Source organism: Netta rufina, assembly GCF_964035555.1.
Source record: "Netta rufina genome assembly, chromosome: 26".
NCBI classification, from domain to species: domain Eukaryota; kingdom Metazoa; phylum Chordata; class Aves; order Anseriformes; family Anatidae; genus Netta; species Netta rufina.
The window spans coordinates 5,222,501-5,235,466 of NC_140150.1; the positions used below are offsets into that span (position 1 = coordinate 5,222,501).

The 12,966-nt window shown below is 44.8% G+C and overlaps 1 protein-coding gene across 2 annotated transcripts in view; it reads right to left on the minus strand.

The window, feature by feature from the left end:
• Positions 1-12,966, minus strand: part of BLTP3A (bridge-like lipid transfer protein family member 3A) — a 34,744-nt gene that overhangs the window by 14,055 nt on the left and 7,723 nt on the right. The window contains exons 1-10 of one of the 2 annotated variants that reach the window (XM_084301974.1): positions 9,009-9,058; positions 7,004-7,166; positions 5,297-5,335; positions 4,751-4,842; positions 4,374-4,563; positions 3,767-3,907; positions 3,029-3,199; positions 1,703-1,880; positions 784-870; positions 24-188 (exon numbers count right to left, since the gene is read on the minus strand). In XM_084301974.1, coding sequence (XP_084158100.1) covers positions 24-188; positions 784-870; positions 1,703-1,880; positions 3,029-3,199; positions 3,767-3,907; positions 4,374-4,563; positions 4,751-4,842; positions 5,297-5,335; positions 7,004-7,166; positions 9,009-9,016 — 1,234 coding nt within the window. In that variant the 5' untranslated portion in view covers positions 9,017-9,058. Of the gene's footprint in view, positions 1-23; positions 189-783; positions 871-1,702; positions 1,881-3,028; positions 3,200-3,766; positions 3,908-4,373; positions 4,564-4,750; positions 4,843-5,296; positions 5,336-7,003; positions 7,167-9,008; positions 9,059-12,966 lie in introns of those variants that run through there. The other variant, XM_084301973.1, reaches the window with a different exon arrangement.

The following is a 12,966-nucleotide window of genomic DNA, read 5'->3' on the forward strand; positions in this document are numbered from 1 at the left end:
GGAATTTAATCAAACATCATTACCTGGTTTCCTTTTGAAGGGGGAAAGTGGAGTCTTGGCAAAGGCTGAGTCCATTTCTTCATAATGCTTCTCAATCTTGCTTTGAAATTCACTGACCAACCTTTTTGCCCACTGTCCCCGTGCTTCCATTGCCTCGCTGTACCTCACCCAATGCTTGCAGGCATCTCCTGCATGAAAGTAAACATCCTGGCTTTAAAATGAGGTTTCCGGATAAACACAACACTCCTGCTCCCCTTAAACCTACATAAATCTGTAAAGCATTCCCTTTAATTGATGCCACATTCAAGAGTACACAATATGCTGCATACTAAGCACTTGTGGAGCAAGAGCAGCTTTCCAAACAACAGAGCTGGTCCTACCAGCCAGTGTTCTAAACACAAGTGTTGGGAAGAATGCCATGGTCACACTTTTTCTTGCTTCCTCTGTTAACCACAAACAGATTTTCTCCTGGGACACATCCTACAACCCTTTCAAACTGATTAGGCACATGTAAGAACCAGATCCAGAGCTTAAGCAACCAAAAAGGAATCCAAAGTTTCAACTTTATGGCTTATGACAGACATAAATTTGTTCCTTTCTTTGCCAATAACTGGTCAGTCATCCACCAAGAGATAAACTAGATTAACCCAGTCCGCAAGGATTTAAGTCCCAAGTCTTTTGTGTAGTCCTTTCTTCCTGTCCTGCTTGAAGCCATGGTGCAGTGCTGTTCTGCAAATTGTTTTTATCTCCCTTGTCAAGCTGGGAGGACACTCTCTCCCTTACCTGCCCGATGGAAAGGATAATAGTCAAACGCCATCCTCCTGAAGGTCAGCTGCATAGCACCGCCCAGCATCCCGTGCTTCAAAGTGCCTGTAAGAAAAAGAACAAAGAAAATTATAGTCAGCTCTGCAGTCCAAACCCTGACTCAGGATAATTCAGGACAATGCTCATTTGATTGCCATCACTGACGGTTACCACGACTAGCACGAGCATATCTTAAAAAGTCTTGTCCTAGGCAAGGAACAGGACAACCAAATGTAATAGGGCAACAGTCTATATCATAAGAACCAGACCTATAATCTCAAATGCCAAATTACAAGGCCCCATCGCTTTCCAGGCTCCTGTCAATTACACTTTTCACTGCAATAACCAGCACTTGTTTTCTGAACACTTGCTGGTATGGCCAGTGAAATAAAGACAATAAAACCGTGCCAAGATATTAATAACAGCAGCTCAGGAGACAGCAATACACAAGCCAGTTAAAAAAAAGATCATGATGATGTGGGAGGGGATTTATTTATTTTTCCTTTAACAGGAAGATGTATTGAAACAAGCTGTCCAACTGGATCAGAGATGTCTGTGCAAAGAGAGGGAGGGAGGTGGGAAGGGATATTTACCTCATAAGAGAGAAAAGATAGTCAAAAACCTCTATTCTCTGTTAAAATATATTATCTAGGAATAAAACAGACACTAATTAACAAACCCTTACTTGAAAAGAAAGGGGTAGGCAATGGAATGGCAAATAATCCTTGAGATCCTGGATACTGTAAAAACAAACATTTTTTCACCAAGAGGAATAATCATGCTTAATTCCCCTTGGTCAATACCACATTGTTCCCATAGCATATCCTCTGATCCTTCAATAAACACTGGATTATTTTTTTCCCTCCTGCAGTGTCCTCCTGACGCTGCTCTCAGTTACCTGACTCTCGAGTGTGGCTGTCATCACAAATGTGCAGATCCAGGCGTGAGATGAGGAGGTGGTATGACGACTCTTTCATGTCATGTTTATCAAAGTACTGACCAATGCTACTCGCATTCGGGCTGACTCCAAATGGCTGAGACCAGGACTGCTGGGTACTTGGAGCAGGCGGTGTGATCTGTTAGAGAAGGAACAGCTTGCTAAGAAATGATAGAAGGCTAAAGAGGTCGTGGTGGGGAAAGTTAGAACAGAATTAAATACAACTCATGCAGTCCTCCAGGCTGCAAGGCATCAATCTAAGGAAATCCAACAGGAAGTCTAGAAATCTGGATCCTTCCCTATGTTGTCAAGAGTAAAACCCTTTGCCTGTGGTTCTGCCTCCTCTCTATCAAGCTACTGTTAACTTGTCTTGGAAGATGATGTAAGACTCTGAGATGAAAAGGGCAAAGTATTCCTGATCTCCCTTCTATGTAATCTCACTGCACTAAGCACATAGTCCTCCTTCCCCAGAGTTTCCACCACCAGCAGTGAAACTCCTCTTCCCTCACGTTCCCTTCTTCTGAAAACACCTTTTGTCCTTTGCCCTATGTTTGTAGGGATTACTCAGCACAGGACTTTGTAAACAAAGTGGTAAGGGAAGTACAAGGTTACTGGTTGTTTTAAGGTTCTCACAGACTGCTAAGCTGTATGTAAACCAAAGAACAAATGAGACCAAATGAAACAAAGAACAAATGAGAAAAGAAACAGCAACAACAACAAAAAACACAAAGAATTCTCTCCAGAGTATTAGGCAGGAAAAAAGAACCCCTGACAACAACAGTAAAATTGGATGCCAATATTTTCCCTGGAGCATCAGAGCTCACTATGATTTTATGTCATAATATATTACATCAGAGCCCCTTCCCCCAGGCCTGTGCAGACTGACATTCAGAGGCAGAAAAGATTATTTCTAGAACATATTTATTTCTTATTACCAAATCAAATTCCTGTGGGATCCTCTGCAACTTTCTATATGCCAGCCCAATCTGGAAAGCCACACAACTTACCACCCTCCTTAAACAGAATCCAAAATTAGACAGAATCTAGCCCATGACTATTTAAGAACATTCTCTGATGCTTAGTGGCAACAAATTCAACTCCTTTGGTCATTTCTTTTCTCAACAATAGCCCACAATCTATGTGATGCTGACCAAGGAAGCTTAACAGTTCTCACCAGGGAGATGCTCTGTGAGTGTGGGCCAGATGATGTGCAAACAGAAACTGTCTCTTGCACCTTGTCTTTTCCTTTTTCCTGGCAAGCCAACGTCCAAATCATGCCTCACTCACCTGTACAGACTCTGGTGCCAGGCTTTTCCTCTGCTGGGCAGATTTCTCCATGGCTTCACTCAGAGACTCTGCGTACTTCATCATTGCTTTCAGCTGAGAGTCTGTCAGCACCCAGAGAAGGTCATCAAGAAGAAACATCAGCTTCGATGCCACCACATTGCAATCTTTGGTCTGAAACAGCAAGAAGGTGTCAGGGACAGTAAGAATTGCTCACAATACACTTTTCTTGTAATACACAGAAGCTGCAGCAGAAACAAGAGGTGCTGCTCCGAAACTCATCCAAGAAAAAAATTAATTCATCTGGTGGACGTCTGCAGTATGTCATCTGAGAAGGAAAGTAGTCAATGCTACCTTCTCTTTAGAAGAGAAATTGCTCACCATTAAGAAAAAAAATGGCATTTTTTTGCATCTATTCCCCATCACATTTCCACTGTCAGGTTAAAAAAAAAAAGGCTAGTAGGCTTTAAGCTCCCTGTAAAGAGATGACAGATCTCCTCGGGATGAGAAAATGGATTTTAAAATTGGCTCCATACATATTATTCTCCCCTGGGACATAAACTGCTCTGACATTTGGTAAAGAACACAGCTATTTCCAACAGAAAATAGAGCAATATAGCAGCTTGGACTCAGTATTTGTAAAGGAAAAGAACCATTGCTGAAGGATGTGGGAGGAAATATGCATCATCATTGCACCAGGCAGTGAGAAGGTATCCTTCAAAGCATGGGTGAAACACTCACCCTTCTCTTAAGAGAGATCTGGATCCTGCCCTGGTTGGTAATGAGTCTCAGAGGAGTAGTAACAGGATCCTGATCACCGTTGTCAGTTGCATCTGCTTCTATCCGAAGTGTCTGCCAGGTGAGTTCTTTGAATGTCAAAACCTATCCAGAAAGAGGAAAACGCTGAGATTTTCATCAACTTCAAGGATTACACTAAACCATTTTTAAATGTGGAATGAAACAAGGCCACGGAGAATCATTCAACATGCTTTTCCTCTGTGGTTCATGTACAAAAACATCATCATGCCCCAGGTAATATCTAACCCCCTCTCTCACACTGAGACCAAAACAAACAAACAAATAAATAAATAAACAAATCAGACAAACCACCTGGGCATTCACAGCTTCTCCAGCTTCATTCTCACAGATTACAGGAGCTTAGAGAAAGCTCTGAACCTAAGTCAGCTCTCAGCACCTCCGCTGCAGCACTGCCAGGGAAGTTCAGCGAGGTTCCCTGATGTTAATTAGGAGAATTCAGACACCTGCCCAATAGCCCAGAGCACCGGGACAGCCCGGAGTGCCACTTTTCTGGGTACGTTATGATGGGTGACATACGAGGACTCTTTACCTCTCCTCTCTGGGGATCTGTAATGCGGGTGAGCCGCAAGTCGCTCTGCTGCCAGTTGGGGTTGACGCTGTAGCCTTGGAGCTGCCATAGCTCAAAAGAAGCATGAAAGGCCTTGGAGTGAATCTTGATAGTGATGGAATTGACAACAATAAACATCCCCTCGACGACCTTTTCAGCAAAGCCATATTCACTGCAAAGAGAAGGTCCTTTAAGTCACCATTTGTTATGGTAAAAGGCCCAGGTAGACTCAAAGGTTTATAGTCAATATTAGAACCACTAAAACATGAATCCAGGGTGGTCAGTGGTTAACTGTCGAGAACAACAGCCTCCCAAACCCCAACACATCAGAAAGAAATCCCAGGGCTCGGGGGACTGACCTTTGACCTGCAGCAAGAGCAATGGGAGACTGTCCGTTGGGTGGCCGAGGCTCTTCACATGTTCGCATCTCTACCTCCACTTTATCCAGGTACTACAGAAACAGAACAGAGGATAAATAAATACGAGACAGAGCCTCAAGCCCAGACTAACATCCTCAAGTCTGGGACTCCAGTACAGGCACAACCAAGCTGTGCAGCCTCATGTCAAACCTCTCACACCAGTGCCAGATTTGTTGGGTAATCTCAATCCCCAGAAGTGGGGGGAGAACAAACAACAAAAACCAGGCATAAGGTTGCCCTGGACCTCACTGAAAGCTCAGCCCAGCTCTATCCTGCGGTGAAATGAGGGTCTCGTGGGAGGTCACTCATCTCCTAACAGGACTGTTCTCAGAATTCTCCTTCCCCTGGGTGCTAAGGGCCTGGAGGCTTTAGGTCAGATGAAAATTTAAGAACGTACTTCATGGTTTCCCTTCCCAGAATTTTTGTCAAGTAGGAGGGATTAAAAACGGTTTGGAAGAAAAGGAATGAACAAGAAAGAAACATTACCAGGCAGATTGGGTGTGTTTTCAGCTTTGTCCACTGGATCTGAAACAGTAAAGTCGAGGTTAGAAGAGTTATCTTCACATTGGAAAGTTTAGGAGATATCAATGAACCATCTGAGCTCAAAGTTCTGCTCTGAGAAATGACCACAGGGACAGTCCACCATGTCCCACTGAATCCAGCTCAAACAGGCTCATGCAGACAAGTGAAAAGACAGTCCAGCTGCCAGCTCCATAAAGCCAGCGTAGCTTTTGGATCCAGCACATCATCACAAGTAATAGATGTTCAGTAGGTCAAATACTAATTTTTCCCATTCCTTTATGGAAAACGTTCTTGTCCTTAAAACATTTGGAACTAATTGCTGCTGTTATTAGAAATCAGCTGTGCATAAACCAATAATATCCTATTTTGTTTTCTTACAGCAATACTTACTCCGCAGTTCTTGTAGGAGGGAGAACAAGTGTTTGGTACTAAAATAAGCAGATCTGACTCTAAAAACAGATAGAACAGAGCAGATCTGACTCTAAAAACAGATAGAACAGAGCAGATGAATAAGACAGGCTGGTTTTTGTTGTCACTTGGCAGAGTAGAACCACATTTTTTTCATAGCAAGTCTCTTCCATATACAAAAAAACTTTTGCATTCATATAATGCAACTCTGGTTAGTACCAACTGAGATTAAATAGTCTGGCATTTCGCATCAACTGAAAAAAAAAATCAATTTTGTGCTCTAAAAAGCACAAGGAAGAAAATTTGTAGGAGGTTTCAGTATGCAAAAGTGCAACTGTAAGTGCATGCACAATTTCAGCAATTATGCATGTAAATGGTCAACGGTGGGCTGAACGAGTGCAGTGTGCAGCTTTTCACATGCACCATTCATGTGTTTCTTAAGAATTGCATTTTGAACGATTAAGACTTAAGTTCAGTGTATTTTACTATACCTCACAGCATAATTAGGCTTTCAGATAACTGCACTCCATTTCTCTCTGCTTCCTATTCCTGTTGGAGGTCCTTGTTACTTCCTTAGCATTAAAAAAATAAGTCAGCGGGGATGAGGGAAGACATGGAAAACTGCTCAGCTATCAAAATGACAGGAAAATGGGAGGGAATGACCAAACAGAAAGGTTTATAAAATCCTAAGGCAGTTGGAGATGATGAGCAGGGAGTAATTGTTCACCATTTCTTGTAGAGAACAGTACCTACCAGGAGACTATCAACTAAAAATAGTATGCACAGGCTTGCTGCAAGCAACAGCAGACACACAGTTAAGTTGTGAGTTTCTTTGTCATAGCATGCTCTGGGTGTTAAACAAGTCAGCAGACCCAAAAGGCATTTGGGCAAATTCCTAGAAATTCATCAGCAGGTACTACATACAAAGTCCCCATGGCTGGCTTAAAAAAATCACATGCCATAAATCAGCCAAGGAGGAGAAAAGATCACACCACACTTTCCCTGTGCTTCTCTCAGCATCCTCTAACCCCTGCTGCTGGCCACCAGGGACAGAGTGCTTGGCAAGGAAAGCCTTGGTGAAAGCTCTGGTGGCTCTCTCATAGCCCTCAATTAGCAAATGCCACACCTGACACACAGGGTTTGAAGTGTGGGGACTGGCTCCCATCAGGATCCTTTATCAGAAATCCCCAAGTGACACATGGAAGCTGTCACTGGAAGGTCTCGTTTGTGTCTGGGGCCACGAGCGCAGCCTCCTCCGCTCACCCTGATGGATGCCTTGTTGCAGTAGACCCGGGTGATGGCGAGCCAGGTGGGCAGCTCCAGCACATTCTGCAGCACCTCCTCGTCCAGCTCCAGGTTGGTCAGCTGCCCCTGCCCCTTCAGCGTGCTCAGGTTGATTTTGTCTGGAGAGAGATTCTTCGTAAACCTACAAGAGAAGAAAGGAGAGACTCAGAAAACAACTCAAAGCAAAGCTGCTTAGACTAGAGGAGCCTTTTAGAGAGGTATATTAAGTAGAAAAATTTGTTTGCTTCTTTGTCAAACCTTTTCTGACATTTTTAGACCCAGAGCATACTGTTTTTTCCAGAAAAAAAATGTCCTTACACTTTGACATTTGAAGGTTTTGTTTCTGCTTGCTTGTTTTAATCAAATTCACTAAACTGAAAATTCCATCTAAAGCCCCAGGAACTTGTAAATCAGCAGAACTGCTTTAGGACAGAAACAAAACAAAACCAAAGCCAAATCACAACAGGACAACAACTTTACCACCCAAATAGCGTGATATCAGTGGTGAAAAGTGGTATTATCTAGATATTTTTTTTTTAGGTTATTGACAAAGGAAAGCAAAAGATCATTAATACGTTACTTTTATTGCTGTCTCTTGCAGCAGTCCTGCAGGCCAGCACATGCCCTGCCCAGCAAGTCCGAGCATGCAACCCAACTCCCCTCCCTAGTGACCAAACCCAAATCCTGTCCTCTCCTAGTGGCAAGCATTTCCACTGTCGTTTGCACCTCCCTTGCAAACAGCCTGATATCCCCAGCTCCCTTACCCGCCTGTGATTTAAGTGCAATGAAAGAAATGATTTCAGACTGGTCAAGAGCAGCACGTTCTGGTGCTTAACATCTTTAAAAACACTGTGGTCCCTGAGGAATCAGTAGAGACAGCTTAGACCACACAGACTGAACCCCAGCACCTCGCCAGGATGGCCATCCCCAGTGCATGAGCTTTGGGACGCCACCGAGGGAGCCAAGCACCAGGCTGGTCAGATTTACAAAGTCACGGGAGTCACAAGGCTGAAGACTTCCTGCCTGCTGATTTACTCACTGCTGAAACCAGAGCTCATTTCACACATTCCTCCAAACTAATACTCATTCTAATTCTGCCCAGCGGTCCAGAAAGGGGAAGAAAAAGAAAGACCCTATTGTCAGCACAAACAGGATTAGGCTCACAGTCACATGCTGCCATTCTGTCTCCTTTCCCTACACCAGCAGCGTGGTCGGATTCCCTCTGAAAGGCTTAAAACATCCCGGACAAAGCCCTGCCACTGCTACGAAGAGAAGAGGGGAGGAGGAACCAGAGCAATGCTGCTGGGGTGACAGCAGACGGCTGCTGTAGGAGCACGAGGTGTGGTATAAAGTCAGCTGAGGTGCCAGCAGCAGCTGCTCGTCATCACCCCAGGGCTTCCTGGAAGAGAAATGCCTTTAATGAACTAAAATGCCTAAAATGCACATTAACAGAGAGGCTGAGGGATGGTGAAGAACCACAGATATCAGCCCTGAGTTTCGGATACAGCCGCTCCCCGAGGAGGAGGGCGGCACACACGGCTGTGTTTGCCTGCTGCTCCTTTTCACCTCCATCCCTGTCAGTGCCAGGTCTGCTGCTGCCACGGGAGCCCCAGCAGGCATTTTCTGTGCCACGCCGCCACCTCCCTCCCTGAACCAAGGGCACGCGCTGCCTGCTGAGTCCTGACCGCGTTCGTAGCGCACCTGCCAGCGTCCCAGGCTGACGCAGGGAAGGTGACGTTTGCTTTGAACTCCTCGTGCCTTTAACCCGAGGCTCTCTGGTTTAAACACACGCAGGCAGGAGGCCAAGCCCAACACCACCCGCTGGTCCCTGCATGAAGACATAACACACAGCAGCGTGTGCTGCGGGGGGCAGGCAGGTACAGGGACGTGCTGGGTGTCTGCAGGGTTTGTGCCAGGTCCCCCTGTGCGAGCCATAAACTCAGGCAGTGCTGAGAGCTGGACCAAAAAGCTCCAGAGGCGATACCTGAGCATCTTTGTCTTGCCTCAGTGAACCAGGTGTGTTGAAAGGTGTTGTAATCGCCTCTGCCTGGGACTGGGTACTGAAAATAATGACAAGAAAAGCGCTCGGCACTGGTAAACTCACGGGGCTGCTGCGGGCAGCGATGCTCACAGGCAGGGAGAGGCTGAGGCTCACGGCAGCTTCCTCACTCCTGCAAAGCAAGGATCAAACCCCAGGTGTCTTAATCCTCACCACAGCCTAAGCGTGCTCGGAAGGGGAAGCCGCTCTCAGCTGCTAATGCAGAAGAAACAAAACATAAGGACATGTCTCAACAGGGAATTATTTTTACTTGGTGTCTCTTTTTATCTTAAAAACAGTAGCACAGTGAAGGGAGAAGCTGTGAAACCAGATCCTGGTGGAGAGAGTGGTATGAAACACGACCTGGCTAAAAACAAACAGGTATTTGTGTTCACCTACAGGGAAAGGCTGCAGAAATCCTGCTGAACAGATAAGAAAACCACCACAAGCACTACCAGACTCCATGGAAGAGCCTCTTCCAACAGGATTTTTAGCTGCACCAAAACCCCTGAAGGACAGATTATCGATCCCACCAGTCACAGAGCAACAGAAGCTGGAAGCATCATAAACACAAATGTAAAATAAATCCTTTCCTTTAAAGCACAGTGAAATTCCGGCAGCTCTGCCTAGTCCCAGCTCATCGCTCTAAAGGGATCCAAAATTTTCAGATGGAATAACCCTCACATTTAAGACATTTTGGTATATTTAGTGCATGTCAGTGGGGCTTCCAAAAGGAACAGAGATGAACTGTGCCTGCGAACTTGGAATTTTATAGAGGCCAAATTACTTCTTGAAAGGAGCTGCTTGGTCACTGTCAGGGGAAGGAAGAAGCCGTGAGAGCAGACAATTTTAGATGCTTGTTGGCAGGCTCGCTCCATTCATACTCATCAACAGTAACATTTTTGGCAGCACTGATTGCTGGCTTCGAGAAAAATGAATGAAAATGGCAGCTATTAGGAAAATTGACAGTGTGGGATATTTGTTGTTGTTTGCTTTTTTTTTTCCCCCCAACTCTATGAAGAAGTCATGCAGCACTAAGCCAGTAAACTCAAAGGACAGCACTCCTTTTGAGTCTGCCAGGATTACCATGACAAAAGTCACACCAGAAAGCCTTTTCCCACCCTTTATAGAGTTGTCACTGCGGTCACGAGGGCATTTTGCAGCTGCGTAGGCTTGTCCAAGCACAAATGCATTGCCAGGAAGAATACCAGGAGCAACATCTCATCTCAAAACGTGTCCACCCAACAGCCACCCAGACTGCCATGGTCACCAGCACCCACAGAAAGCCTTCAGGTGACTGAAAACCTTCTGTATTCGCAATGAAGACAATGGAAAATGCCAGCTAGAAGCCTTCACAGCCACAGCTAAATAGCCCTGGTAGGTGGCCATGGGTTTTCAGGGAAGAGATTTCCTTACAAGTTCCCTGCTCTCCGCCGTTTCTTTCCATTTGAGATGATGCATTTGGGCTTTCAATCGACTTTCCTAGGAAGCAGACACACACAGCCATTACCAGCACTATGCTACTTTCATAGCAGACAGAAGGGCTCGCTCTGTCCTAAGGAGCTAACAGCACCCAGGTATTTAGACCTCAGTAGCTTCTTGGGGCCTGGCCTAAGAAAATCACGTTTTTTACAGAAACCCTCGGCCTTTTGGGGCAGTTTCTGAGATTGTGACTTGATTTGCATTTCATGTTTTAGATGGGGAAGGCACGGGAGCATCAATCTACTTGCTCAGTCATCAGCTTGAATATATATATATATATATATTTACATTATATATAACTAAATGATGTCACTGCTAAAAGAATGCCTGATTCATCAGCTGATACATCCAGAGGCCCCAAACTCACCCATTGCAAGAGGGCGTTTGGCCAAATCTTGCTGCTGGCCTGAAGCCAGGCTATCATCATAAATACTGAATTTATGCTCGCATTTGTAGCTGTCTGGCCGCACTGTCTCCAGAACAAATACATACACAGATAACGTCAGGAGAAGACGTCTGAAACCATCAAATTTCCCTTCAGACCCATCTCTCTCATTAGCTCACTGCCTCGTGGCACGAGAACCCTCTCGTCAGTAGCTTTGCAGGCTCAAAATAGATTTTCTGCCTCAATTTCTGCAATTATTCAGTAATCATCGTCTATTGTATGTAACCAGCATCTACACAGCTAAACACATTTATTTCTATTAATATCCTTGTTACTATGGTTATTATATGTGAGAACTAATTAGCGGTACACCAGCGACCTTGATTTTGCTGATTGCCAAGCATCATTTTTTGGCAGAAGTGACTGAATGGCTTGCAATACTTGCCACCGTTGCGGAGAGCAGATGGAAAAATCCGCAAAACACAAGCAAGTCAGGAAGAGGGTAAGTTGTCAGCTGCAATCCAAAAACAGGCAAACGGGGAAACTGCTGCAGACAAGGCTCTTCTTCATAAGGGTAACAGCAAAGGAAAAGATGAATTTTCCCTGTGATTTGTGTTCCAAATTGTATTTTAAGTGACTGTGGTAGAAGGGCAGAAATTAGACATGGAAAATACCTACATTCATGTCAATGCAGATTCGCTCCGTGCCAAAAATCTTTCCAGAATCTTGTTGGGTTAGGTCTGGACAAGCCTTCTAATCCATTCCTAATCCATCTAAGCCACCATTTCATTTGGAAAGATCTTCTGCAATCCCCAAATCTCTGTGATAGGACACTTTCCTTCATATTAATCCTCCTTATCTCGGAAGCCAAAGATTCTGCTTACATGGAAAAAAAAGGTTCATGACTGGCAAAAGAAGAGGTCGATGACTTCTAAGTACAGGAAGACTTTCAAGGAACACAACAGCAGAGGCTTTGACTGCAAAACACGGCTGAGAATGAACTGAAAAATAATTTTGGAGGAAATAAAACTGAGCAAGCGATCAAAACTTCTGTAAAAAGGGGAAAAAAATAGCTGCCTTGAAGATGCAAAGGAAGAAGTAAAAGCCCTTTCGGGAAGAAAAGCCATTCTACTAGCTCAAGGTTTTGGTGCAACCATGGAGCAATCTGCCTGGTAAGCAGCCACAGTTCTAGTCAGGACTGAGAGATTCAGAACTGCAGCCATGGAAGAGAAGTACACTCAATTAACAGAAAAAGAGAGGAATTTACACACAGTATAACATAGTCTTTCGTACTAATCCAGTTGGTATCATATCAACTCAATTAATATAAGGCCATTTAGAATTTAAGGCAATTCAGTCACTACCAAATGAACTAATTGTTCTCCAAAGTCACCCCCAGCTCCACGGTGAGCACATTGTTAGCACACACCGGGTGCACTGCCAGACCAGCTGCTCTCCTTTGCGGACAAGCTGGTCCCACTGCAAAAATCCCCATGACTTCGCTCTGCTGGAGCCGCAGAACAAACCCTGCCGATGGTTCTGTGTAACATGGAAACAGACCTCAGCTCTGGGAGGTTCCTTATCCGGGTGGATAAAGTGCAGTGGGATGTCTGTACACACTGCCACTGGTAGCTTTAGATTATCAACTTTCTGTTTTTCCAAGCATTGAGTATGTTGATATACCACTCAGCAACCCAAAGCAGTTGCACTGGTGCCTCAAAACATAGCTGTGCCCAGAACAAACGCATTTCCAGTTGTCTCGGCTCCCAGATCACCATTATCTGTTGCAGTACAACTCACCCGAGGCCAAAAGACTTAGAAATTCAATTCCAAGTTAAACTCCTGAGGAAAATCAACATTTCCAAACAGATCAAAGAGACTGAACTGAAGGCTGCCTCCCCACTTAGGTAGACCCCCGAGGACAATTTTATTCCCAAAACGACTCCAAAGCACCCTGAAAACTGGAAGATCGCAAAGCTCCAGATGAGGTGCAGTTCTTACAGCACACCCACTGCCGACTAATTTGGTGCTAGGAGC